The 26,737-nt window shown below is 29.3% G+C and overlaps 8 protein-coding genes across 8 annotated transcripts; 5 read left to right on the top strand and 3 right to left on the bottom strand.

Annotated features, from left to right (window-relative positions):
- Positions 1–357: 357 nt before the first annotated feature.
- LOC128960329 (GATA zinc finger domain-containing protein 1-like) lies at positions 358–1,632 on the bottom strand. The gene is made up of 4 exons (XM_054306400.1): positions 1,280–1,632; positions 1,162–1,189; positions 972–1,096; positions 358–870 (listed from the first exon to the last, which is right to left on the bottom strand). Exons 1-4 carry the CDS (start codon positions 1,523–1,525, stop codon positions 406–408), a joined length of 864 nt encoding a protein of 287 aa, XP_054162375.1. The 5' UTR covers positions 1,526–1,632; the 3' UTR covers positions 358–405.
- A 278-nt stretch (positions 1,633–1,910) lies between these two features.
- On the top strand, positions 1,911–4,719 carry LOC128959412 (DNA replication licensing factor MCM6-like). The gene has a single exon (XM_054305355.1). The coding sequence runs from the start codon at positions 2,054–2,056 to the stop codon at positions 4,532–4,534; it is 2,481 nt and encodes an 826-aa protein (XP_054161330.1). The 5' UTR covers positions 1,911–2,053; the 3' UTR covers positions 4,535–4,719.
- Positions 4,720–5,161: 442 nt separating this feature from the next.
- On the top strand, positions 5,162–9,163 carry LOC128960572 (protein Jade-3-like). The gene is made up of 13 exons (XM_054306689.1): positions 5,162–5,410; positions 5,526–5,597; positions 5,666–5,770; positions 5,871–5,962; positions 6,022–6,123; positions 6,202–6,550; positions 6,613–6,848; positions 6,925–7,094; positions 7,154–7,289; positions 7,344–7,641; positions 7,890–8,609; positions 8,690–8,774; positions 8,835–9,163. The coding sequence occupies exons 1-13, from the start codon at positions 5,374–5,376 to the stop codon at positions 9,094–9,096; spliced, it is 2,664 nt and encodes an 887-aa protein (XP_054162664.1). The 5' UTR covers positions 5,162–5,373; the 3' UTR covers positions 9,097–9,163.
- Positions 9,164–11,631: 2,468 nt separating this feature from the next.
- Positions 11,632–14,330, bottom strand: LOC128960573 (WD repeat-containing protein 44-like). The gene has a single exon (XM_054306690.1). It carries the CDS (start codon positions 14,217–14,219, stop codon positions 11,682–11,684), a length of 2,538 nt encoding a protein of 845 aa, XP_054162665.1. The 5' UTR covers positions 14,220–14,330; the 3' UTR covers positions 11,632–11,681.
- A 161-nt stretch (positions 14,331–14,491) lies between these two features.
- On the top strand, positions 14,492–15,463 carry LOC128960574 (U6 snRNA-associated Sm-like protein LSm7). The gene is made up of 4 exons (XM_054306691.1): positions 14,492–14,618; positions 14,686–14,854; positions 15,132–15,203; positions 15,257–15,463. The coding sequence occupies exons 1-4, from the start codon at positions 14,610–14,612 to the stop codon at positions 15,391–15,393; spliced, it is 387 nt and encodes a 128-aa protein (XP_054162666.1). The 5' UTR covers positions 14,492–14,609; the 3' UTR covers positions 15,394–15,463.
- Positions 15,464–15,552: 89 nt separating this feature from the next.
- On the bottom strand, positions 15,553–17,434 carry LOC128959503 (dynactin subunit 4-like). The gene is made up of 6 exons (XM_054305463.1): positions 17,142–17,434; positions 17,009–17,079; positions 16,761–16,939; positions 16,159–16,696; positions 15,818–16,072; positions 15,553–15,765 (listed from the first exon to the last, which is right to left on the bottom strand). Exons 1-6 carry the CDS (start codon positions 17,283–17,285, stop codon positions 15,555–15,557), a joined length of 1,398 nt encoding a protein of 465 aa, XP_054161438.1. The 5' UTR covers positions 17,286–17,434; the 3' UTR covers positions 15,553–15,554.
- LOC128959502 (zinc finger FYVE domain-containing protein 9-like) lies at positions 17,434–22,533 on the top strand. Its single transcript, XM_054305462.1, has 11 exons — positions 17,434–17,816; positions 17,887–19,546; positions 19,643–19,755; positions 19,829–20,452; positions 20,518–20,682; positions 20,763–20,987; positions 21,050–21,132; positions 21,192–21,691; positions 21,757–21,897; positions 21,994–22,132; positions 22,203–22,533. Exons 1-11 carry the CDS (start codon positions 17,747–17,749, stop codon positions 22,356–22,358), a joined length of 3,876 nt encoding a protein of 1,291 aa, XP_054161437.1. The 5' UTR covers positions 17,434–17,746; the 3' UTR covers positions 22,359–22,533.
- Positions 22,534–22,745: 212 nt separating this feature from the next.
- Positions 22,746–24,594, top strand: LOC128959683 (polyadenylate-binding protein-interacting protein 1-like). The gene is made up of 6 exons (XM_054305685.1): positions 22,746–22,982; positions 23,036–23,519; positions 23,578–23,690; positions 23,748–23,961; positions 24,025–24,317; positions 24,381–24,594. The coding sequence occupies exons 2-6, from the start codon at positions 23,052–23,054 to the stop codon at positions 24,466–24,468; spliced, it is 1,176 nt and encodes a 391-aa protein (XP_054161660.1). The 5' UTR covers positions 22,746–22,982; positions 23,036–23,051; the 3' UTR covers positions 24,469–24,594.
- Positions 24,595–26,737: the final 2,143 nt, after the last annotated feature.

Genomic DNA, 26,737 nt, shown 5'->3' with positions numbered 1-26,737 from the left:
ATCAATACATTACCGAAATCATAAAATTCTTTCCGTATTTATATATTTCAATATTAACATTATAAAGTATTATAAGTATATTTACATAATATTATTTTTAATGCATTTATATCTATTTTAACATTAGTCTCATAAATAAAACCGATATTAGCTGTATTGCTATATTGGTTATAAATCCTATATTTTTTATTAATAGGTAATTATTTTATATTTATAATTTTAACTTATTTATTGTGTGAACATTATGTGAATAATAAGTAAATTACAGTACTGTATATGAAATGAATTGACACAATGAATACAATGTATTGAATATATTACGATATATTATATTACAAAACCGGAAATTTTATGCCAAATATTTATAATGAAAATATTAAATAAATATAAAAATATCGAAAAAATTCAGGAAATTGTATTATTTTGTTCCAATTTTTCAAATTCTTGAATGATTTTGTCTTTATTTTGAATTTTGATAATTTGTGGTCCGAGTCGGGTCCAAATGAAACCACACTCTGGTTTGATTGCAAGTGTTGGATATGGAGAGTGACGCGCCTTATAGTAATCAGACGGCGCGTGACAAACAAAATTCATTGATTCGAGTTTGCGGGGAATGTCCTCTTCGGGTCCCAAATAATAAGTACTCGCATCGAACACATCTTGAGGACTGTTCTCAGAAGGTAAGAGCCACGTAAGCACTGCACTCTTCTCACAGTATTGGTCCTGAAGAAAGCCACGAATTTGTCCAAAATATATGCCTCCCTTTACGTCCTCAACAGATACAATGTCTCCCTTCTGGAAGTATTGTCCCCTCAAGAATATACTGTCACAAGTCATAGGCGTCGAAAAAGACGTCGGCCCGCGAACAGACTGACCACACATTTGTTATATTAGATATCATATCATTTAATGATAATTCATTATTCATTATATAAAGTTAAATGTAATATACAGTAATACAGTATACATACACATCTCTTGAAGATAATCCTCCGACTCTTTCCTTTAATTGTGTTTAATTTGTTGTTAAATGTGGTCCTAATCTTGTTTTTATTGCGGACACTCTTTCTCGTGGCCACCAAAACTGGTTTAACCGCTAAAACAAAAAACAAGTATCAATAGACTGCAGTTGCAACTGATATCATAATAAATTCATTATACCTGATGTCTTGTTTTCTGTATTATTATTATTATTATTATTATTATTATTATTATTATTATTATTATTATTATTATTATTATTATTATTATTATTATTATTATTATTATTATTATTATTATTATTATTATTATTATTATTATTATTATTATTACTGTTTTGTGAATTGTTATTATCATTAGTTGTAATCAATTCAAAGTCAGTCATGTCTTGACTCGAATTCCCGGTGTTTTGACTGTCATTTGTGTCAGAAATGTCTTTATTATTGCAATCATTACACTTAATAACGCCATCACTACTCTTGGACCACATCTGAGACTCAGTAGAGCCACATATATTGCAAACGGGTCTCAAACCAAATGGCATTGTCTTCAATCAAAAGTCTTCATTAATGATTAAAAATCACTTTAATTATGATATTATAATAAAGTTATGGTTTTTTTCATTTAAAAATTGATAAAAATTATCAATCAATACAATACTGATTACAATATGATATACAATACATTCATTAATTATGTTTGCATTCATTTTATACACTATTAAACTAATAATAAACAATTGATTATCAAATAATTAATTAATTAATATTAAAATTGAATTAATTTAACAATTAATTGTTAATATTATTAAACATTTATAATTAATCATATAATCAGTCAAATTGTAATTTATATGAAAATACAGTAAAACTTATTTTATTACAAATATTTTGACGTTTATATTGTGAGAGAAATGTGTAAAAAGCGGTAAACTTTTGGCGCATTTTCAGTGAATGTCTTAACAAAAGAGAGATTGACTTTGAATTGAGATTTAATTTTTAAAAGGATTTCATTATTAAAAAACAGTGCTTTTTGTCTATCATTTGATCCAAACTTTTGATTTATACAAGAAATGGATGTCACAGATAATCGTCTGAATCAAACTCAACGGATTAAAGACGATTTGTCGGAAAAGTGTCAAAAACTTTTTCGCGATTTTCTATCCGAATATAAAGAGCCGAATGTTGAGACCGATGACCACAAATATTTGACGGAATCACTTGAACTGATCAAACCAGAGAGGAATACATTGTTTGTGTCATTCAAAGAGTTGACAAATTGGGATCAAGAGTTAGCTATTGATATAACTAACAATTATTATCGATTTTATTCATATTTATGTCGATCGGTGTCCGCATTGATTAACGACGAAAAGCATAAGTCTAACGAAGAATTGGATGATTTGACACTTAATGTCATCAAAAACAAAGACTTTTACGTTGGTTTCTATGACTTTGCCGATCGCACAAAACTACGAGAACTAAGGGCTTCAAAGATATCGTCATTAGTGAAAATTGTGGGACAAGTAGTGCGCACTCATACCGTACACCCAGAGCTCATCTCAGGTACGTTTGAGTGCATGGATTGCGGTACAGAAGTGGCAAACGTTGAACAACAGTTTAAATACACTTTACCTACTATTTGTCGTAACACTGTTTGCTCGAATCGATCAAAGTTTCGACTACTTCTTCATAAATCCCGATTCGTTGACTTTCAAAAAGTAAGAATTCAAGAATTACAAGCAGACCTTCCCAGAGGTTGTATTCCCCGAAGTCTTGATATTGTGATTCGAGGCGGAGATCGTGTAGAATGTGTTCAACCGGGAGATAGAGCCGACTTTATTGGATGTCTTATAGTTGTTCCCGATGTGGCACAACTGATTGCAGGCAGTGGTGGACTTGTAAGGACTGAAACCGGTGCCGGAGATGGAGGTCTTACAGGACTCAAGGCTTTAGGGGTTCGGGAAATGACACATAAAATGGCTTTTTTGTCGAGTTCTACAATACTTGAAGGCCATGAATTGCCCGTTCAGTTAGAAGAAAGGAATATCGATTCAAATAGCGGTGCAAAAGATTTTTCGATGTTTAAAGAAGAGGAAATCAGAAGAATTGAAGTGATGACTAAAGACAGGAATCTATTTGAAAATATAAGTAAAAGTCTGTTTCCTTCAATCTTTGGTAATGAAGATATAAAACGAGGTATTATTTTACAACTTTTCGGTGGAATACCTAAGATAACAACCGAAGGAACTCATTTAAGAGGCGATATCAATGTTTGTGTTGTTGGCGATCCATCCACAGCTAAAAGTCAGTTTTTGAAAATTATCGCCGACTTTGCACCCGTTAGGGCTATATATACGAGTGGTAAAGCATCGACTGCTGCTGGTTTGACAGCAGCAGTGGTCAGAGATGAAGACGGAGGGTTTGTTATAGAAGCCGGTGCTCTAATGCTTGCAGATCAAGGTATTTGTTGTATCGATGAGTTCGATAAAATGGATATTAGGGACCAAATTGCTATTCATGAAGCTATGGAACAGCAAACCATTAGTATAACCAAAGCTGGAGTTAAGGCCACTCTAAATGCCCGAACATCGATCTTAGCGGCGGCTAATCCTATTGGCGGCACTTATGACAGAACTAAATCATTGCGAAATAATTTGTCGTTTTCGTTACCAATTATGTCAAGATTTGACTTATTTTTTATACTATTAGATGAATGTAATGAAACAACAGATTATGCAATCGCCGAAAGAATCATTGATATGCATAACGGAACCGTTGACAACAATGAAGACGTTACATATTCTTTAGACGATCTCAAAAATTATATACGATTTGCCCGTCAATTCAAACCAAAGATGACAATGGAATCAGAAAAATATTTGGTCGAAACATATAAACAGTTACGTCTATCTGGATGTGATAATGGCGGCGGATTCAAGAATAACAAGCAGTCTTGGCGTATAACTGTTCGACAACTCGAGTCATTGATTCGCTTGTCTGAAGCAATGGCCCGAATGTATTGCAGTGATTATGTCGAAACAAATCACATTAAAGAAGCCTCTCGTTTGTTAAATAAATCAATACTTAAAATAGACGAACCAGATATCAATTTAGTTGATGAAGACACCAATGAAGACGAAGAAATGGATGATATTACCGAAGATCATGACTCACAGAAAGAAGTGACTGATTCGACAATACCAACGAGTCTTAAGATTCCATATGAAGTCTATAAATCAATGACTGATATGTTTGTCATACGACTTCAAAGAGAAGAAATTCATATCGAAGAAGGAGAGAGTGAAGGCATCAAACGCTCTGAACTTATTGAATGGTATCTAAATCAGTGTTCAGACATCGAAACAGAGACTGATTTGGTTCATAAAAAACTTATTTGCGATCGAGTTATTGATAAACTTATTAATACGGATCACATTCTTATTGCTTTACAAACCAGTGAACAGATTACTACCGGAGAGGGAAAAGAGTCAGAAACTGCTGATCCTATTCTTGTAGTACATCCCGACTTTGTGGTCGCTCAGGATTTCTAGACTTTATATTAAACACTTACCGTAATTGTCTCATTGATTTGTTTTTAATAATGTTAAATAATGAACAAAATAATAATAATTTTATTTGGTTTATAATTATACTTTTAATAATTCACTTCTAATACGATAAACCAACTAAAACTGCATTTAATAACTATTTGATATATAATTTATATTTTAAATATAGCGCTCAACTCTTTACTTCATTTTTGTAATTTTTGATTGAATTTAATAAATTTTATTCAATTAACTTGTTTTGAAATAATTATTAATTTACAAAAAAAACTACATTTAATTGAATCCACATTTTTAAAAATTGTATTAAAAATGACTTAACATATTATATAATATAACTTAAATTTATAAACAGTTTCTATAAATTAAAGAAGCAAGGTTAATTTATTATTATTCATAAATAACGATTCATTGGGAATACATTGAAAATATTGCTGAAACTTAGTTTTTATTACAATAATAATACTAAATGTTTGTAATTTATTCTTATAATTAATGAAAAATGATTTTTAAAAATATAATTTGCATTTAAAATCAATGAATTATATTTTATTTACATTAATATACAGTAAATGATTGAATATATGGTGTATTGTTAGGGAATATGACATAAGTTTGTGAATATATTTATAGTGAAAGTGAGTGATAGTCGACGTCATGAGTGTTGTATTGAAAGCATTGAAAACAATTCGAAAACAAATGACTTCAAAATGGCTGTCGTTTTGAATATGTTTTCAATGAATGTTTAAGACATGATTTGAGAGTCATTTTACTGCTGAAGACAACACATCTGACCATTTGGTGCTTTGAATCGGTGGTCAACTATGGCCTTGTCTTCATCTACAGCCACAACAATGTCCGGTCAGTTGCTATGTTTCGTCAATTATATGATTGTCTGATCTAATGATTAACTCACTTCTTGACATACAAATGGGTGATAATTTGATTTGACTGATGATATCAATTGTTTTTATAGCCAAAAGAAATAGAAGTAAAGTAAGCCTTAGTAGTGAAGATGAAAGCAATTCATCCAAACGACTCAAACCCGGTATTTATGACAAATTGTTACAAATGGTTGAATGAATTAGTTAATTGTCTGTCTTTGTCATCCATCAGATTGTTGTCGTGTGAATGACATCATTGGTTTGAATAAGTCTCGTATTTATAACTTTGGTTATCGCAAAAAGCCGGCCGAACTGTTCCGAAAAGATCTTATATCGGGTTAGTCACTAACCATACAGTTTGGCGCCAAATATTGAATTAAATATTGATTTTCATAAATTAATTTATTTGATTTTGTTTTATAAAACAATGATAATAGCAATGAAAATGGCGGATACGGAACAATTAAATCGCGAAGAATATTTGCCAATAACTGATTCGTGGAGAGAGGAATGGGAGAAAGGAGTTCAGGTGACATGAATTGATTCATTCACTAAAGAGTTGTCGTCTAAATTGAATTTTAATGATAGGTTGCCGTAAATCCTGATCTTTTGCCCGAACCTATGGTTAGAACACTTCGTGAATGTGAAACCAGTGAAACACCTTTCAAATTGCCGAAGAAATTAATTAAGGTATTTGTTAATACTCTAAATTTTATTTACCGTAATATTATTTGACTATATTTGTCAATTGAAATATGTATTGATTAGAGTCGTCCCGAAACGGAACCAATTGCTTCCAAATATGAATTAGATTTACAAGATTTATGTTGGTTGGAAGCAATGGCCGAAAATGATAATATGATTCAAATAAGTGATAACCAATTGGAAGATGTGATAAACCAATTGGAACAGATGTGTGCTATTAATATAAAGGCCCAACAGGTGGGCATTGAATACGACGACCACATTGTTTGTGATGTGTGTCGCAGTCCCGATGCCGAAGAGGGCAATGAAATGGTTTTCTGCGATTTCTGCAATATATGTGTCCATCAGGCGTGTTATGGCATCACTGATATACCCGAAGGCGATTGGCTTTGCAGACCGTGTAAAGAGTTTGGTAAATGAATTGTTTATTTTTATGTTGAAAAAAGTATAACATTTGTTTTGAATGACTGTTAGGTTCGCAAAAGAAAGTCTCATGTGTTTTATGTCCCAATTTTGGTGGTGCCTTAAAATCTACCAGTTCTGCAAACCAATGGTGTCACGTGTCATGTGCTTTATGGGTACCCGAAGTTAGCATCGGATGTGTCAGTACAATGGAACCGATCACCAAAATTAAACAAATACCTCAAACACGTTGGAATCTCATCTGTTCTCTATGTAATGTCAAACACGGAGCTCCCATTCAGTGCTCGGTTTGTCACTATTTGTCTGTTTGTTCGATGATTTACTTATATGTAATTTATAATGAAATTATGTTTGAAATAACAGGTAAAGACATGTAAAACAGCATATCATGTGATTTGTGCGTTCAATCATAAGCTTAAGATGAAAGCTATTGTGGAGAACGACAAAACAAAAGGAGTCAAATTGAAATCTTATTGCAAGAAACACACAGAAAATGGTGACATCGATGACGAGGGAAATGTTATTAATATCGAGTAAGTGATCATTAGATTTATAAATTATCATATATTCATAATGTTATATCATTTTATAGCACCAAAGGTGACTCACTTAGTACACCTCAAAAAGCTCAGCACGAGATTGAAATTGCAACCAATATTGCTGAAGATGAAGATAAACATGAAAATGATTTTTGGAAATATATTGATATAAATAAAGTACAACAAGAAGTAAGACTTTTATCATTTATTAATTATAATAATTTAATATTTTTATTGTGTCAGTTGATCCGAACCAATCCGGACAACAATTGGTCCAAAAATGTTGTTTTCTTGGATTTTATAGTTCAATATTGGAAATTGAAGCGAACTTCGAATTATGGCGCATCTCTTATTAAGCTTACATCGTCGGCACAATTTCAGGAACAGTTACAACATCACCGAAATGAGATCTTAAGACTTAGAGTTGATTTGGAGAGAATCCGTAACTTGAGTTATATGATATGTCGTCGAGAAAAAGTCAAACGCAATTGGATTAAGACTCACCAAAACACCGTTGAAAAGACTATTACTTCGTTCACTGGTAAGACTTTCAGACATTTAGTCGATTGATATGTTGTTTTGTATTTTTTTATAAATATTTATTTTATTTACATTGTTTTATAATTTCCATTTATTTTTTTAATTAAATGAGATTTTATTATAGTATTGATTTCTATCTACCGGTAATTTTATACTATTTTAGATTATTTAATATGTTATATTGATAGTGATATTGTATTATTAATACAAATAAATATATACCGATTAAAATTATTAATCATACAATAGGTGTGTCGGGAAAGGACGATGAAGTTGTTCCTAAAATTGTTGAAATGAGTTGTGAAAATGTTAAACTCGTTACCGATATTGTTAATAATAGTGTTATCTATAAATATAATGAAAATGACAATAAAAATCAAACCAATAGTATAGTCAGACAACTTAGAAGGCTATCAAAAGTGGATCAATTGCATAGACTTAAACCCAATCCATACGCAAAGTTTTATATATCACATCTTAAACGAAAACATGATAATAAATTAGATAATAATTCTGACCAAACCTCGAGGTCGACAATTGAAGCTAAACGTACCGGTAGTTTAGCTCAAAAACCGATACAATCAGTACAACAGATAAATGTGTTACCAAAACCAGTAAATGGTTTGATTAATAGAAATAAAAATAGTGATAAACAAGTTAATGGATTTTCAACACCAAAAAATCATATGAAGTGTAATAATTTGTCGACAATGAATGGTATACATAACAGGAACAGTTCATCTTCGGATATGTCATCACCTGAATGCAAACCATCAATGAATTACAGGCAATCATCTCGTTCTCTGCTTAAACCTAAACACATGATCTCTTCGAATTTGATTAATTCAAGCAAAGAGGACAAACATTTTCCATCATTAGTTCCAGTGCTGACCAGAACTACATTAAGCGGATATAAGATACCAAAGAAAAAGCAGGACTCAGATAGTCTCACCAATCAATTTAAATTCGGTATTCAATCATTTTATCGATTAGTCAATTATTTCGCAAAATGATTGTTTAATAATAATGTAATTTATATATAAACTAAGCGATCGACGAATCTATAGAAAGGTTTAGACGTCGATTAGATCAACAATTGTCTAATAGATCTCCAAATAAGAATTCCAACAAATTGTGAGTCAATATAATTTGATTTTAATTTATTTATAATGCAATTGATTATAAATTTTATAGTAATTCAATCAATCAAACGAACCAACTGTTAGAATCATCGCAAGAATTAAATTGTTGTAATATTAATAAATCACAGACAGAACAATGTATAAAAAGAGGCAAAAATAATGGTATTTATAATAATTCTAATAAAAACCACAGTTTATTGCGAACCCGTGGCCAACACAGTCTCGATGAGGACGCACTCATGGCTTCGGCTAAAAATGATATCGATATGAGACGACACCAAAGTTCAGGTTTCAAACAGTTTCTCATTCATTGACTCATTAGAGTCTCATTCATTCATTTCAATACTTTTTAACATTTCATCTAATTCTGAGCCAAACTTAACGTTAGTTTTAAATTTTGTTAAATTACTTTATTTTTACTTTATTTCATTTTCAATAAAATTCATTAATCATTTTCAATATTTTATATTTATTTCACTTGAATTCTAAATTAAACATATTTACCATAACATTATTTTTTATTTAATTATAATTTAACTTATGTAAGACTCTTTTAAAATAATATATTTATTTCTAAATTATTTTTTTAACTGAAATAATTACATTAGTTTATTATTATAAAAAATATTACAGTAAATCGTTATACCAGTATAGTAGTACAGTGTCTAACAGTAAAGCGGTAACAAAATAAAAATATCAATTAAATTGAAAAGAAAAACAACATTTAATATATAATATAATTTAAGAAAACTTTAAAGTCATAGAATTAAAGTGTAAATTTATACACAGTATTAGATATTACTATTTTTATAACAATTTACTTGATTTAACAAATGATAAAATGAGTAATTTTATAAAATAATATTAATATAAAACTTTATAAATAAAGTATAAACATTTACTGTACTACTGTACAGTATTATAAAACGATTAATATATATATATATATATAGATATGAAATATTTGGTCAAAATTGTTACATAATATTGATTGCAGTATTTTTAGTGTATTTATATATATCATATATTTCATTGTTTTGGTTAAATTTTTGATATCATTATTCGAAATGTTTTACATGTTATAACATGTTTCACATATAAACGTATAACTTTTAGTTATGTAAATTGTATGTTAATCAGTTAATGACATAATTTTTAATATTTTAATGATAATATTAAATTTAAATGATTGTAGAAATTTTAAAAACTATTGTCGATTATGACTAAACTTTGTTGTTATTTATTTTATGATTGTTTTTCTCACATTCCTTAATTATGTTTAATTTTTTGATTATACAATATTTCACTAATTCTAGTACTGTATAAACCTTTAAAATAGTTTTCATAATTGCCTAATAAAATGTATTGAAAAATGTCGATGAATTGCGAGATTATATTTTAAAATTTTGTTTTAGAAAGTTGTGTTTAGCACGTGGTTAACAAATTTCTAAACAAATTTTTACATATTGTGTTATATTATACTCTATATTATTAATAAATTACATGACAACAAACTTAATAATCTGTAAAATTGATAATATATTTAATCCAGGTTAAATAATTATACTGACATTTGAAAAAACTATTCACAAAATATAAATTACATAAATCTTATATTTTTTTACTTAAATTAATGTTAAATATATGCTGTTTCAAAATATAAATATAGAATATATTGAATAAATGACTTATATAACAACTATATGTCTAATTTATAGGATATTATTGTTAATTTTAACAAAATAAAGCATTTTTACATATTTTAAGGTCTAAAATAAGTATAGTATTAGTATTGTAAATACTGTATTTATAAAACAGTTTTAAGAGGTTTAGAGCTCTAATTTTTGCTATATTTGTCATTATATAAATAAAATGTTGATATTTTTAATAAACATTTCAATCTAATAAAAATAGTTTTGTCAAAATCGGCAATTGTTTTAGTAAATTATGTTCAGTTCTTTTAACTAACTTTCAGATATACCGGTATATATTCTGTACACAAAAAAAAATAATTAATAAAATTAAAGAAATTAGTGCAATATTAATGTTCATTTATTAATTACAATTATTAATATAATGTATATACTGTATTAATTAATGTCAACTTTATTTTAAATCAATTTACCGGTATCGCCCAAATTTTTTATATGATTTGAACGTATTTTAAAGATTAGAAATATCACTAATCTATTATTCAATTCAAACTCAATTTTATCGATAAAATGATATCAAAAATATTATCAAAATATATAACAAAGAAATGTTTTTAAGTGAAGGCTTGATTGAAATTGTGGTCATTTATTTTGGAATATTTCATTTTATTTACTTTATATCACAATTATTGTAATAAAATACTATATTATTATATTATTATATCTGTTAATTAAATGTTAAAATTAATTTTTATTATTTAATGTTAATTGAAATATAACACACATTTTATGATAAAATTGTTTATCGAGTAATATTAGTTTAGTTTATAAATATTTTACATAAAATATTTTATTATAAAACTAAATTTTTGTTAGTATCTCACTGTAAATAATTTAAGTTATGTACTATATTGTAATGATCTAAATTTTGTGAATAATCCTAAAAATTGTATTAATAATTATATAATTTATATGTATTATAAAAATCATAAAAAATAAATATATAATTTTCAGCAATTTATTTAAAGATAAATATACAAAATTAATTCAATTTTTATATACCGGTAATCGGATAATTATCTTTGTTAACAAAATATAATTTGAAAATAAATATATATATTTATGACTAAACTATACAAAAGGTATTTGATAATTTTAAAATAATTTTTTATCATTATTATACTGCAGTAAAAAAATATTTAATTAGTATTAAACAAAAATTAATTATAATTAATAATAATAGTGTGTTATTTAGAGAATATCCTAATATTGCCATTAAAGTCGGCCACAGCGATGACATATTTGGCATTTTCATCAATTTGTTGCGGAACGGGAGCAAAGATAGCTGAAGTAACAATCTTAGTGGTCATCTGTGGCGGTGTCGGCATTTGCATCGAATCTTGTATTGAATGCGTGGGTTGTGGAGGAAGTAGACGTATTGCTTCGTATTGTTTGTTGCGATCCCTGCGCTGACCTATTGTGGTATTGTCTTGAAGTCTCCAGATATAAAATGAAGCATTTTCTGAGCCACAGATTATATATTTGCTGTCGTGAGAAATGGACGCTTTTATTTGACTCGATTCGTTGACAACACCTCTATATTTACAGGTGAGAGACAGGTCTCGTAGATCATAGAGTCGAAGTCGTGAATCATTAGTAGTGACCAGAATCTTATTATCGTCTACGCCCTCAATACCCGTAACTTTATTATTATTACGCCGACGGCGCCTATCGTTACCACTGTTTGCATTGGATATCTGAGCCGAACTGTTCTTTCCGCTACCACTCACATGAATCTGAGTGAAGTACTTGAGTTGATCTGTTGAATAAAATATAATTCTTCCGTCATAAGTGCCAATGACTGCGAACTTTCCGTTTTGTACGAAAGAGGAAGCAGTGATTAGTCCGTGAGCTGGAACTGACTCTTGATTTGAAGTACTGCGTGATTGTGGTGTCGGTAAAGCCATGATTTCATTCCAAAGAGTGACTCTTTTATCGGGAATGTTCCACAAACGCAACTTTCCATCGAGTGAACCGCTAAGGAAATATCTGTCATCTCTTGGATGAAACTGAATAGTTGTTACGAAATCTATGTGACGGAAAGTACACAAACATTCGACTCGAGTGATGTGCCAAAGACGCACTGTTTTATCCATCGATGACGACAATAAAAAGTGATTCTTAGACCAAGCAATGTCTAATACATCTGCGGTGTGACCACGATATGCACTAAACAATAGCATCGGTCCCTCTTCACTAAGAGTATTGTCCTCATGAAGAATATGATGGGCTATATTTGAAGCCAACGATTCATTTCTTAAATTTTCAGAACTAGAAAGACTACAACTTCTATTCAACGAAACGGATCGACCAAATGAGCCATTAGTGTCGCGTTCTTTCGTTGAATTCGGTGATATTTGTTGACCCGAAGCTTTGTTACGTAATTGAGTAAAATATTTCCATGACTTTTGACTACAATAAACTCTGAGCAGATGGTCCTGTCCGGCGGCGGCTAATAATTGTCCGCAAACACTATATTTCATGACCCAAATGGCACCCTTACAGTCATATAATTCTTGTAACAGTTTAAGGCCATCGAAATCAGGAGTTCCTCTTTTATGATTAACTTTAATCTTATATCGCGGTTGAGGTTCGGGTTCTATAGGAGTCTTGAGTTCGACGTGAAAAGTGGATGATCTCTCTTTAGTTGCACTTTTGACACCTTTAACTCCTTTCCAAATAACTCCGGGTCTAAGTTTGGTTAGAGTTCTAATTCCTTTTTTCAGTTTATCTTTCTTGAAATCGGTTCCATTTCTTTCTTCGTCTTCATCATCGAAAGCACTGTCTCTCAAAATACTTTCCTGAGCCGTCATTTCCGAAGCTAACGAACAGACGTCTGCGTCGCCAAAATCATTGGTTAATTTCATTAAATGCAAACTCAATGGATTCAAACATTTTGGAAGTATCTCTTCTGCTTTACTCAACGGTACTCTTTCTCCGGTATCGATGTTTAAAATCATTATTTGATTCAGTATTTCCTGCTCTTTAGGTGTTTTCAATGACTGTGCCATCTGTGCCATCGATGCAGTGAATTCATCTGAATTGATAACCAATTCTCTATTTTGCTTATGAATCTCATCGATACAAACACTTCTTCGATCTCCAAGTGATTGTAGAAATGCTTCATTAAGACTAAGATCTCCTTTAATGCTAACGATATCATCCAAAATACTCGTCAAATTAGATGAATGCCCAGAACTGGGTGTCTGAAGATAAGACAAATCAACATTTTGATTGTTCCCACTATTCAATTGACTATTATTTTGATCGCCGAGTGTTTCATCGACAGTGTTATTAAATTCATTTTTCAAACTATTTGTTAACTTCTTCTTACGAGCTCTTGGAGGAGGTTTTGGTTGAGATATCGTTGGGATAATTGTTGACTTGTTTTTACTATCGTTACTAACAGTGGCACTAATACTTTGATCCAAAGTTTTATTATTAAATAAAGTATTTTTACAAATTTTGGGGACAACATCGGGAACTGTTTCGGAGACCAGATCTGAGACTATATCTGTAACATCACTCGATTGAGATGAACAAAGACCACTGTCAGCCATCTGTAGTGTAGACGAGGAGACAACAGATTCTCGAGGCGTCACATCTTTAGTCATCAAATGCATGTCATTTGTCTTATTCAACACATCTTCGTTGCCATCAATGGCGTCAAAGAACTGTTCGTCGTCTGAAAGACTGTTTGACGAAGTATTAGATGAGTCACTCATCTTCACTGGTCTTCAATCATCTAAATGGACACCAAATGTATTGCAATAAACACTACTTTATATAACAATTGCTTCAATCAATCGCTAAATAACTGAATGACATAATCACTGATTATTATTATTATTATTAAAACTTGTATTACTTTATTGTGCAGTAAATTACTTGAAATATAACAAACAAAACAAATATTTTTCACATAAATATCGTATCATTTAATTAAAACTCTTTTCTATTGAATACAATATACTGTAATGTATTAGTATTTGTATGTCATTTATGAACGAATATTTCATAACAATTATTTCAATAAATATTTTAAAGGCTTTTAGTGATTGAATCAAACAATTGATTGATTAATAAAATTATTTGAGATTTGAATCATTGAAAACATGGCATCGGTTTGTCATTTAATTTGATTATTAATTATATGACTAATAATTATATCAATTCATTGTCCACTTTTAGGCGACAACTACAACAACAACAACGGGTGCGACAGTTGGCGGTGGCGGCGATCGGACGACAGGAACAGCGTCTTCCGGACCGACAGACAAGAAAAAGAAGGAAAGTATTGTAGATTTGGCTAAATATTTAGATAAAGCAATTCGTGTGAAATTTCAAGGAGGAAGAGAGGGTACCATTTGTGACAGTTTGGGTGGATCTGCTTCGGGCAAAGTTATCATACAATTGATATATCAATATTCATATGATTGTTGACCACATGTCTTGTCATATACTATACAGTAATTAATATATTAAACACCACAAAGACGTAGGTTTTAATATATCAATTACTGTATATTTGCTAAAGTATTATATCATATATAAACTTTGATCCCAAAGCCTATCCATCTATACTATACTTTAATATAGAGTTCAATCTATTTACTATATTTTGACTTATTTAATAGCCAGTGGTATTCTTAAAGGATTTGATCCATTGCTTAATCTTGTGTTAGACAATACAATTGAACTATTAAGAGGTAGGTTTACATAAATTAGTTTACATAATAATTAACAATACACTGATCTACAGATCCTGACGATCCCTTTAAGTTGACTGATGACACTCGACCTCTAGGTTTAGTGGTTTGTAGAGGAACTGCTGTTGTGGTCATCTGTCCGGTTGATGGCATGGAATCCATACCTAACCCATTCATTCAACACGATTAGTGTCTATTCATTTGAAATCATTGTTTATTTAGAAGCCATTGATTTGACTTATTTTGTCTAAAATTTTCACTTAACAAATATTGTGTAATATGTGAATAATAAATTACAATTTTCATAATAAAAAGTTATTATTATTTTTATTATTATTAAATATTACTGTATTAATCTTGAACATCACCCAAATTGATCCAAATCTGGTGTGTTATCCATAAAATTTGTGGCTGTCTTTCAACTGAACTTTCTTTGGATGTTTGAATTACTGTATTAATGAAATCATGTTTCATACCTAACCTAAACTTACATTCACCCGATTTGAGTGGACACACATTTATATAAAACCCTAATTTGTTTCCCTTACGAAATGATATAAAACTGCAACAAAAAAAGTATATTAAAAACTAAGTAATGATATATAAAAACTGACTTTTTATCGTCATTGAACTGCGAGTGATAGTTCTGATCGATATCCAGATCTGCCGTATCATCTTTGGGCGCCAAAACCATCTCTGTTTCGGCAACTTTGATGCCAGCACTCGGCTCTATGGAAGTGTCGACCAAATCAAAAATATTGACATGAAGTGTATAAGGGGTTGGGTTTTGTAATGTCATTTCCAGTTTAAATTCTTCGCCTTTTTTCATCAAAGGTATAGATTTGATACGCAATTCAGGGATATGATAGCTATTAGAAATACAGATATTTTGTTAATACCGGTAAATACTATAAATATACTGTAATTACAAATAATTATAATAATAATTACTAACTAAGCACTTAATTGTATTTTGAATTTAATTGAAGACGGATTGTATTCAGGTTTACTTAAATTATGATCACATTGTTTGCATCTCAACGAGTGTTTTACTAAAAGCATTTGTGAGACGGGATATAATTGCGAGCATTTGTCCGGTTGTGACTCCACTTGCATTAGTTGTTGATTTAAAGTCGCTTTTTCTCCTAAATCTATTTCCAAACTATTATTATAATAAGCATTAATATCAAGAGGTTCGACATCATCGGTGGCAACAGAACTTTCGAAATCACTCATATCTGTCGGCGATTTTAATTCAGATAATGAAAAACCGGAACTACTTTTAGCCATTTTAGCTCTCAATGTTGCCGTCACTTTAGGAGACAGAGATGGAGTGATACCATACTTATCGAGTAATATAATGGCAGAGCGCGGACTAATACGCTTCTTCTCTTTGTCCAACTTTTCTTTTTGAGCCAAAAGTCTGTATCTATCGAAAAGTTGATCCAATCGTTTACAGTTCGGTGTCTCCAATTCAGGCCAATTACCCGACGCTATCATTAATAATGCCATTAATCTTTATTATCATAATACTGATAAATATCACTCATTACAAACCAACTGATTGATCAGGAATTCCAATATCTCTTGAAGACCAACGACAATAATAACAAATGAGATAAAATACTTTTTTATGTTGAGTTTGTGTGGGATCTGTTGGGTTTGGGACCTGAGTTATGATAGCACGAGTCGTCAACGTATGCATACAAGAGGGACATTGAAAACAAGAGGCACATCTGTAGTCACAATTGCAAACAATTATCAATTATAATCATCTAATCAATCATTTCATATATTTATTTTACTTATTCTTCTTGAGTTTGGCGTCAATAGATGGGATGTATTCAAGACAGTGCTGACAATATTGGGAATCAACCTAATGGTGATAATCAATATTAGTATCAATTATGACAACTTAAGTGGTCATTCAATGGTCACCTCATGTGATACACATTGTCGACATCGCAGTTGATGACAATGTCTGCAGAAATAGATGCGATGAATAGTCTCGTGTGAACCACACGTGCACTCATATGACACGCGTTTATTGTCCAACACTTCGGGAATCAATGAGCTGTTCATTGCTTGTAATCAAGTGGTCATTCATTGACAGTCATTGACAGTCATATCATATATCCATCAAAACTAATACCAATTCATATAAAGCGTTACGACTTTTGATGTCAACAATGAGTTAATGCATTGCAATGTATGACTCATTTACACAAAAGGGTCACAAATGAGTCTAAACATTGATTACGTAATAGACTTGAACTCAAATACATTGGAGTTTTAACTATGAGTTCAATCATATGTTTGTGTTATTGATTTGCATTGAATTGTATGGAAAGCGAGGATTCACTGCGTTATCAATGAATTAGTAATCAATTTATACTGAATTAGCCTTCAATTGAATGCCAATTATGTATACAATTGATTGTCAATTAAGTGAACGATTCAAGTGTTGAACAAATGTTTTCATTGTTTTGTTGTTTTTGTTTAACAATTGAATTGTATTTAACAACAAAAGTGTCACTCAATTGATGTTACAAACGATGGATAAATTTGCCGTCGATTTGGACAGTATTTTGGATAAACTCGAGGAAAATGATGGTATGATTGACAACAATTTAAATATTATATTTGATGTTAATTTTGATTATTGTTTATCACATGGATTCAGATGACACCGAAAGAGGACGTCCGCCATCACTCGTGAAGATTACAAATAATAATACATTTGGTTATAATAATAGTAATACCAGTAATAATAATAATAATAATTTTTTGTTATATCAATCATCAAATGATGACAACACCACTCAATTGGCAATCAATGATGACATGACTTGTTCGACATCTTCCACTTTTGTGGCTAACAATCCATTTACAAGAACTATATTGTCGTCGTATTTAGAGAATCAAACATTAGATCAGTTGGATCTGTCGGATGCAGATTTTGGTATTAGTGTTAAACAGAGTGAGATAAACAATTATGACTGTCATCACAATGAGAGAGAAAGTTTTTATGACAAAGATGTCAACCAATCAATAGATAAGAATCAACTGATGAGTTCTTTGCTGGAAAAAGCGATGTGGAATACAGACAATAACAATGAAGACATTGATAACGATTGCAGTAATGATCTAAACGATGGCACACAAGATGTGCTTAATATTGATAATGACAGTGTAAATGTTGAAAATAGTGTCACCAATGATGCAACTAATTGTAAAATGATTGTAAATTATGTGAACGATTTGACCAATTTAGGTGATTTGAATAGTGAACAACAAAATAATGATGAAAAAGAGATGTTATCAGAAATGTCTGAAATTACAGTGAAATTGTTAGATAATATTACGCAAGTGATAGATAAGGATACAGAAAATAATAAATCAGATCTGAAATCATTGGTTGAGATTGAAAATCAATTGGAGTCTACTATTAATGCAGATAATGTTGAATCTACTAATGATTTAGCAATTGATTTACAAACAAATGACCATTTGATTAGAAATCCTGTTGATTCAGAATTGATTAAAATTGAACAACAAATTAATGAGAAAACAGATGATAATATAATAAATGAAGATCAATGGGAATCTAATTCATTAAAAAATAATTTTGATGAAAACACAGAAGTGGTTAAATTTAATGAAATTGAGGTAAATATAGATGAATTGACAGAACATGAAATTAATGAATATCTTAACGAATTTGATGACGAAGAAGAAAATTGTACAATAAATGTAACAAACATTAACACTAACATTGATATCGATAAAAGTTGTGATCTATCAAACAATGAGCTGTTAAATGCAACGTTAGATAAAGATATTAGTAATTCATTGAGTCAATCGACTTCTAGTGTTTCCATTGAGGATAATGATAAAGTCAGTGATATATCTGATTTCGATGGTAATACTATCGCTAGTAGTGTGTCACCAATCAATTCAAGTGTGACTAATAATAATATAAATTTAATTGAAGAATTTCCAACAAAAATTAGTCGACCAAACACTCTCCCAATTACATCAAATGTCTTAACAGTTAATGAAGTTATGAATGGCAACAATAATGGCTACAATTCAAATGATGATGAGATTAACGATAATAACAACAATACTTCTGATAATAATAATGTGCCAAATGATGATGAATTACAAACACATAATTTACCAAATGATGACTTTTATGACCAAAATTTAACACTTGGTTTGACAGAAGACGAACAAATGTTGGGAAAAGTTAAACCTTTTTGGATTCCTGACAATGAAACACAAATGTGTATGCATTGTGACATTAAATTTAGTTTAATTAAAAGGAGACACCACTGCAGGTATCACTAATTAATTAATTAATTATATTTAGATTAAATGTTTTAAATATAATTCAATTTTATACGATATTAAAAAAAATATTTATTTATTTACAGAGCATGTGGTAAAGTATTGTGTGCCCAATGCTGTAATAGTAGAGCAAAGTTATTATATTTAGACTGTGAAGTGTCCAGAGTTTGTCAAATTTGTTATTCAGTTTTAGCCAAAAGTATGTTTTATAATATTTTATTTTATTTAAATGATATATTAATTGTATTGATTTTAATAAACTATATTAAAAGTTGCTGCGATTGAAAGGAACGCAAATGAATTAAACCAATCGAGTACTTCAACTCTAAGACCTGATAATGTGTACCCAACTTCATCATCGGATTCATCGATGACCACAACTAGATGTCCTGATCCAAGCAATCCATTAGAATATTGTTCAACAATTCCTCCATTACAACAGGAACAGGATGTATTGAATCGTATGCCACCCACTGTTATGGTACCCATTGGTGTCCTCAAAAGAGGTGATCGACCTAAAGGCGAACCTAAACAAGTGGTATTTTCTGATGGTATTCGACCCGGAGGTGACTTAACCGAAACCGGAGAGGGAACAAGTAGTTTGGCATTTTTACGTCGAGCCGGAAGAATTCAACATAAATTGAAGTCACCTCCAGTTGAGAACACTTTCCAATTGCTAACTACTTCTTCTAAGTCAAAGGCCAGTCGTATAATAATAAGCGACTCAACTGGAAATTTGCCTCCAATTATAAATTATTATGATTTGAATGTCAATAAATCAATCAAAAATAAGCCAACGATTTTAAATTTGATTGATTTTTTAAGAGACCCGTCATTGCCTCCCGTAGTGTTTGCTATGACTAAAAATTTACACATATTTGCAAAAATTGTTAACAGTGAGTGTTTAAGTGAAATTTGTTTGATTATTTTAAAGTAAAATATTTTATTTCAATTTTTACAGAAAAATGTTGCGTAAAGAGTGAAATCTGGAATTTTGCCACTAAAGGTATGGCCACTATAGGCCAGGACGAGATTTTGATGAATTTAGAGCAGTTAGCAGATGAAGATACCTTTCCACGTGATATATTTCGATTTTTTACAACTATATTTGATAATGTTACTAAAGGTAATTAAGCTATATATATATATATATATATATATACAGTATAAACTGTATTTATTAATTATATCAAATGTCAACATTAGGTACTGTCTATAATGACTTGAATCATATCTTTTTTCCGGATGGACTCTTTGGTTTTAAAGATAACAGTGGTTTTCTATTTACTCGACCAACTCTTCAATGTTTTAGTAATATGGTGTTACCGACGCCACCTTTTTTATTGGCGATACTAATTCATAAATGGGAGATACCCTGGGCTAAGGTGTTTCCTATAAGATTATTACTACGTTTAGGCGCTGAATATAAATGTAAGTATGCAATGAATTATCTAAAATGTAATTATTTTTAATGAAAAATATTCAATAATTAGTTTATCCGAGTCCTATTGTAAGCTATCGATGTCGTAAACCAGTCTATTGTGAAATTGGTCACACAATCATGAATGTATTAGCTGTAAGTACAGTATATACTGTATATATGATTGTAATGATAATTATCAAAATTGTTATTAGGATTTCCGTAATTTCCAATATACTCTTCAAACAATTCCCGGTTTGACCATTCATTTAGAAGACAAAAAAATAACGATTCATTTACCGCGAAATCGTTACGAAAAGGTTCAAAGACTTGTGACGAGTAGTAATGAACACGTATTGTCATTTGGTGCCAACTTTAGTCTTAAAGCTGATTCACATTTAGTTTGTATGCAAAATGATGTGGACGGACAGTATCAGACACAGTCCATCAACATTGAAGGCGCTTCTCGTCGGATAACAGGCGCTAGTTTTATAGTGTTTAGTGGAGCTCTCAAATCAAGTACTGGATTGACAGCTAAGATGTCTATTGTTGAAGATGGACTTCTTGTTCAAATTCCACCCAATACTATGATTGAAATGAGAAATTATCTCAAAGATATGAAAGATTACGATATAAATTGTGGTAAAATTGATTCACAACCTGAAGAAGTGATACATATGTTATGGACAGATGAGGATATGTCTGTTAATCTCGGGTTTGCATTATTTATGATAATAATAACATAACTTTTATTACCGGAATTTTTTGTTTTCATTATAGTGTCCGCAGTCCTATCGATGCAACTAATTTGGAGGGCATTCAAAGTATACGCATTTATAATGGAACTGATTATACAAACAATAAATTAATAATCAGATGGACTGAAGTGTTTTTTCTTCAATTGAATGAAATGAATCGAAGGTATTGATTGTTAAGTATTTTAAATTAATTATTCATAATATTATTAATCAAATTAATGTTAATTTAATATTTACTGAAAAATATGATCTTAAAAAGGAATGATTCATTAGACACGAGTCGATTAGCAGAAATGATAGCTCAGGCTTTCTGTGTGGCACTCATTTCATATTTGGATCAGTTGTTTGATAATGGCTTCACTAAAATTGGATTAAGAATTAATTTAGATTCCGATAAAGTAATAGAAATATTTATAGAATATTTAAATATATAATGAAATTTTTGTTAAATTATCAAATAATTGATAGGTTGGATATGAAGTGGGAAGTAATGGCATATCATTACCGCCACAATACACGAGTGAATTAGACGGTGCGTTGATTCCTATCATTATGGATAACATTTCTTCGGGAATTGAAGATCAACTTATTATGGAGTTATTGTTTCATATTTTAGTTAAATAATCAATTATTTGATTTATTTTCAAAGATTTATATACATAATTGAGAACATTATTATACAAATAACAATTTAGCATCGATTAAACAAATATTACGGTAATATTTTAAATGTAATTTATAACTACATTTAGTATAACAATCAAATTATATTATAAATATATTTTATTGTATTTTTAATTAACGAATTGAGGCCTTAATTTTTCACATGTAATATAATATATGTTTAAATTTAGTACTAATATAATATAAATTTATATTTTAATTAGAATTAAGTAAAAATTAAAAAAAAGTTTTATCAGAAAAAAAAATTTGAATAACAAAAACCTATTAATGTTTATTAATGTAACGTAATATATGATAGAGTGATGACTGACTATGAAAGCCATTGTGTAAGCCTTGAAGTGATAGTCAGTCAGTGTTTACTATTAATACAAACCAATCAATTGATTACTTAATACTACAATAAATACAATCAATTGAATACTTATTGATGTGTTTGAAGTAACCGATGAATGCATTGTATGTTATATACAGTAAACACTAATTGAAATCATTAGTGAAAATCATAAATAAATTATTATCTTTGAGAGCATCATATCATTGATCACATAATCAGTACATCTTGTGGTAAGTTATTAAATGATTTGTTGATTGAGTTTAACAATATTTTATGATTATAGTTGACTTTTGTGAAGAATGCACGGGTATCGGGAAAATAATGGTCAAAACAGACCAAAAGCAGACAACCATTTCATTACACCGACTGAAGGACAACAACTGAGGCGTCCGAATATATCAACCGATGAGTTGACCAAACAGTTTGCGAATTCAGTAAATATGGGATCAAATAGTACTAATCATAACAGTATTGGTGGTGCAGGAGATCGTATGCCTCAATCCTCAACATCTTTTAAGAGTCAACTCTCGCCATTTGCTGTTGAGTTTGTGCCCCGAATGATAACCAATCCAATGCCGACACCTGTGCCTCGTGAAGATCCGGAGGACTTCATTGCAGTCACTTATTTGAAAGAATTCATTGATTTAATCACAATTAAACCAAACAAATACGACAACCAAATCACATTCTTAACCGATACTATCAATGCTTATATTGATGAAGACACTGACGTTATGTTAATGTTGGTCAACACTATCGTTGATCAGGTGATTCAAACTATTGTTATCTTAAAAGATCTTTAATTAAACCAAATATCATTTTTAGTCCATAACTGAGCCTCAATTTCGCTATAATGGAGTTCGTCTTTGTATACATTTTATGGAGAATCTGTTGACAATTAACGATGACATGAATTTTAAGAAACAACTCTTCCAACGGTTTGATATTTATTAAATAAATTTATTTTTAAAAATTACTAATTTTTTTGAAAACAGATGTCAACGCGAGACTTCATCTACAAGACTGAACACATTACTGAACTCTTCAGAACAATGTCAGAAGTATGTCAGAGGGTTAACACTGTTTATCGGAGACTTATACTCACGATCGATGGCACCCGAACTGGCCGATTATGTGCCACAACTCTTACTATTGCTTTTGTCGAAACCTCATAAAGAAAACCTCAAATGTGTTTGTCAAGTGCTTAAGGTTTGAATTTATTTGTTATTGATATCAAACATTTGTCTAAATTTGTTTTTAATGATGAACTAGTTGTGTGGAGCACTTCTAGAGGAACACTACAAACAAACAAATGGTCAAGAATTGAATAAAGTGATCGAAGAGATGAAAGGTACTCTTGGCAACGATGACATCAGTGTTTACATCAAAGAATTGGTCACTAATATCATAGAAATGCAGAAAAGAGGGTGGACTGCAAACATGCCTTCTGCAGCACCAATTCATAACCCATACCTAAACATGAATTTTGTCGAACAGAACGCACCGCAAAACAATTATCACGAAGAAGACAATTATTCAGACTTTGAAGAAAATTATCAAACAAGGTATTAGTAAAGATATTTATTATAATCTATTATAATACTAATTGAGTGATACTATTGTTTTAGGTATGACTTCGGTCAGTGCGGCGATGAAGACAACACCGAAATTTGTGACGCTTTCGATGAGTTTCTCAAGCATTCGGGACAGAATTAAATGAAATAATTTTTACAATTTTATTTAATTAATTGCCTATTAATTAAATTTCATTATATTTACAATATATTGTTTCATTTTTGGTCAATTAAATAAAGGCCTTAAAGCCACGATTTTAATTTTTTAATTTGTTTTTTTTATATATTGTTTATATTAATAGAAAATTTTTTGTTTAACTATTCAGACTTCATATAAGTATAGATATACATTATATCATAGTTAAGTCAATCTAGAAAATTGCTATAATTTGCTATATTATTAGATACGTATAAGAAGTTTGTATTAAGAGGTACCGGTAAATATCTAAAGGAGGAAAATTTCTAAATAAAATTTCGGCAAATTTTCTGAAAAATAGAAAAATATTTTATTTTTATCGATCCCATTAGTGAAGAAATATATTTTTTAATATTAAAATAAAAATCATTAAAACAAAAATACTAAGCATCAAAATTAATTAAAATTATTTTTTAATGAATATATATTTAATAAATTACCGGTAAGTGATAATATTTAATAATATCACTAAATAAACAATTAACATATAATACAGTAAATATGTTTCTCAGACTTTATGATAAAATTTATGTTTTAGGGTTTAACAGATAGTGCGACATAAAAAATAAATAAAAAAGTTCTGGGAATTTCCAGTTAAAATATGGAATTTAAGTTAATAAAACCAGGGATGGAATTTGTCCGAACTCTATCTGGAGATAAATCGGGAAATTTAATTTTGTTTATTATTGACTTTATTACTGACAGTAATATTTTATTTATCACAAAATTAGTTATATTTGATTAAAAATAAATTCAACTTAAATTTTAACCTACAATTTACCAATTGTTGTGTAGAAATACATTAATTAAGTATTTTAATAGATGTTTATGATATTTATTTCAAAACTACAGTTTTAATAAAATGTTTGCAAAATTTTCTTCAGTGTATTTTCTATTCATAAATTTATTATTCTTTAGTTAATATTATATCGGATTTACTTATGTTTTAATGAAATGTATTTAATTGTTATTTCTTTTAGACTTTTATACAGTTTTTCGAAATTTTTACAAAAATACTCGAAATCGGGAAAAACAATGTCTTTATTTTATTCTAAATGTTAACATAATTATATAAATATTAAATTCCAGAAGATTTTATATATAATAAAGTTTCGGGAATTGCCGAAAATGCATAATTTCAGTTATAATTAGGGTTCGATCAAATTCCGAAAGTTTATGTTCCCTGCTCTCTGGGAATTTTTAGGGAATTTATTTTCTTGTGCTACCATCTATTGAACCCTAAACAACATATTTTATTAGGATGTTTGAAAAACAAATGTTATATTAAACTGTATTTTGAGTGATATTAATAAATAGTATGACTAAATTCATGGATTTGAAATTTATTTTTAAATATTTCAATGAAATTTTACTCAAAATATTTAAGTTTTGGTACTATTTATTGTAAAAATATAAAATATATCTTCTCTTTCAAACGATGAAGGAGTGAATATAAAATATTTTCCATATTTTCCGAGAAAATTGGAGGGATTTTATTAGGGAACTTCTCTCTTTTGTAAAGTTGTTCGAACTCTAGTTATAACTAAAAATTAAATATAAAAAAGAATTCATTTGTTAATTAACAGTTGAAAATCATTATTATTAATAATTTTAATTTAAATTAGATTTTTAAATAAATATATGTTTTAACATATATAATATATAATATATTTATTAAAATCATTTTAATAAAAGCAATAATTACAGTATTCATTGTAAGTATGTATATATATATATATATATTAATTTAATAAAGTAAAACAATTTCAATAATAGATAATTTAGATTATTTGATTCAAAAGTTATTTAATTTATAAAAATTTTAAGAAAATAATAATTAATTATTTTTTAATTGTTAAAATTTTTTTTATTAATAAAATTATTAGACATAGATTATAAAAATAATGATAAGAAATGTTATATAATTATTTAATTTATATAATGACTAAAAATTTTAATATAAAACTAAATATATAATTATGAATTTTTAACTAAAATTTTAAAACATTTTATTTATATAAATGATTGATAGTTTGATAATAGTTTGTTAATTAATATATTGAATACTTATTAGAAAAAAGTAATAAAAACAATAATACATTGATTTGAATGTAAATACAATTAACGACAAACTGTAACACAAGAATCGTATGTTTAATAAAATGATTGAATAAATGAGTGATTGTTTGATAGGTTTATAATAATAGAAATCAAT

Source organism: Oppia nitens, unplaced genomic scaffold, assembly GCF_028296485.1.
Source record: "Oppia nitens isolate AA-2021 unplaced genomic scaffold, nextdenovo-longstitch-racon4-pilon3 scaffold4_pilon_pilon_pilon, whole genome shotgun sequence".
NCBI lineage: Eukaryota > Metazoa > Arthropoda > Arachnida > Sarcoptiformes > Oppiidae > Oppia > Oppia nitens.
Note: the sequence above shows the minus strand (reverse complement) of the source record. Positions and strands in the feature narration are given on the sequence as shown.

Bases quoted from the DNA above. Each gene is read 5' to 3' on its own strand.
- LOC128959502 (XM_054305462.1), top strand. From the start codon at position 17,747: ATGTTACAAACGATGGATAAATTTGCCGTCGATTTGGACAGTATTTTG. The intron at 20,988-21,049 runs GTAAGTATGCAA...TTCAATAATTAG, and splicing joins TTTAGGCGCTGAATATAAAT to TTTATCCGAGTCCTATTGTA. The intron at 21,692-21,756 runs GTTTGCATTATT...TTTTCATTATAG, and splicing joins GATATGTCTGTTAATCTCGG to TGTCCGCAGTCCTATCGATG.
- LOC128959503 (XM_054305463.1), bottom strand. From the start codon at position 17,285: ATGAACAGCTCATTGATTCCCGAAGTGTTGGACAATAAACGCGTGTCA. The intron at 17,080-17,141 runs GTGACCATTGAA...TATCACCATTAG, and splicing joins GACAATGTGTATCACATGAG to GTTGATTCCCAATATTGTCA. The intron at 16,940-17,008 runs GTAAAATAAATA...TTGTGACTACAG, and splicing joins GCCAAACTCAAGAAGAATAA to ATGTGCCTCTTGTTTTCAAT.
- LOC128960573 (XM_054306690.1), bottom strand. From the start codon at position 14,219: ATGAGTGACTCATCTAATACTTCGTCAAACAGTCTTTCAGACGACGAA.
- LOC128960574 (XM_054306691.1), top strand. The intron at 14,855-15,131 runs GTACCATTTGTG...CTTATTTAATAG, and splicing joins ATTTCAAGGAGGAAGAGAGG to CCAGTGGTATTCTTAAAGGA. The intron at 15,204-15,256 runs GTAGGTTTACAT...ACTGATCTACAG, and splicing joins TACAATTGAACTATTAAGAG to ATCCTGACGATCCCTTTAAG.
- LOC128960329 (XM_054306400.1), bottom strand. From the start codon at position 1,525: ATGCCATTTGGTTTGAGACCCGTTTGCAATATATGTGGCTCTACTGAG. The intron at 1,190-1,279 runs AATAATAATAAT...AATAATAATAAT, and splicing joins ATAATAATAATAATAATAAT to AATAATAATACAGAAAACAA. The intron at 871-971 runs GTATGTATACTG...ATGTGTGGTCAG, and splicing joins GGATTATCTTCAAGAGATGT to TCTGTTCGCGGGCCGACGTC.
- LOC128959683 (XM_054305685.1), top strand. From the start codon at position 23,052: ATGCACGGGTATCGGGAAAATAATGGTCAAAACAGACCAAAAGCAGAC. The intron at 23,520-23,577 runs GTGATTCAAACT...TATCATTTTTAG, and splicing joins TCAACACTATCGTTGATCAG to TCCATAACTGAGCCTCAATT. The intron at 23,691-23,747 runs GTTTGATATTTA...TTTTGAAAACAG, and splicing joins AAGAAACAACTCTTCCAACG to ATGTCAACGCGAGACTTCAT.
- LOC128959412 (XM_054305355.1), top strand. From the start codon at position 2,054: ATGGATGTCACAGATAATCGTCTGAATCAAACTCAACGGATTAAAGAC.
- LOC128960572 (XM_054306689.1), top strand. From the start codon at position 5,374: ATGGCCTTGTCTTCATCTACAGCCACAACAATGTCCG. The intron at 7,642-7,889 runs GTAAGACTTTCA...ATCATACAATAG, and splicing joins GACTATTACTTCGTTCACTG to GTGTGTCGGGAAAGGACGAT. The intron at 8,775-8,834 runs GTGAGTCAATAT...TAAATTTTATAG, and splicing joins AATAAGAATTCCAACAAATT to TAATTCAATCAATCAAACGA.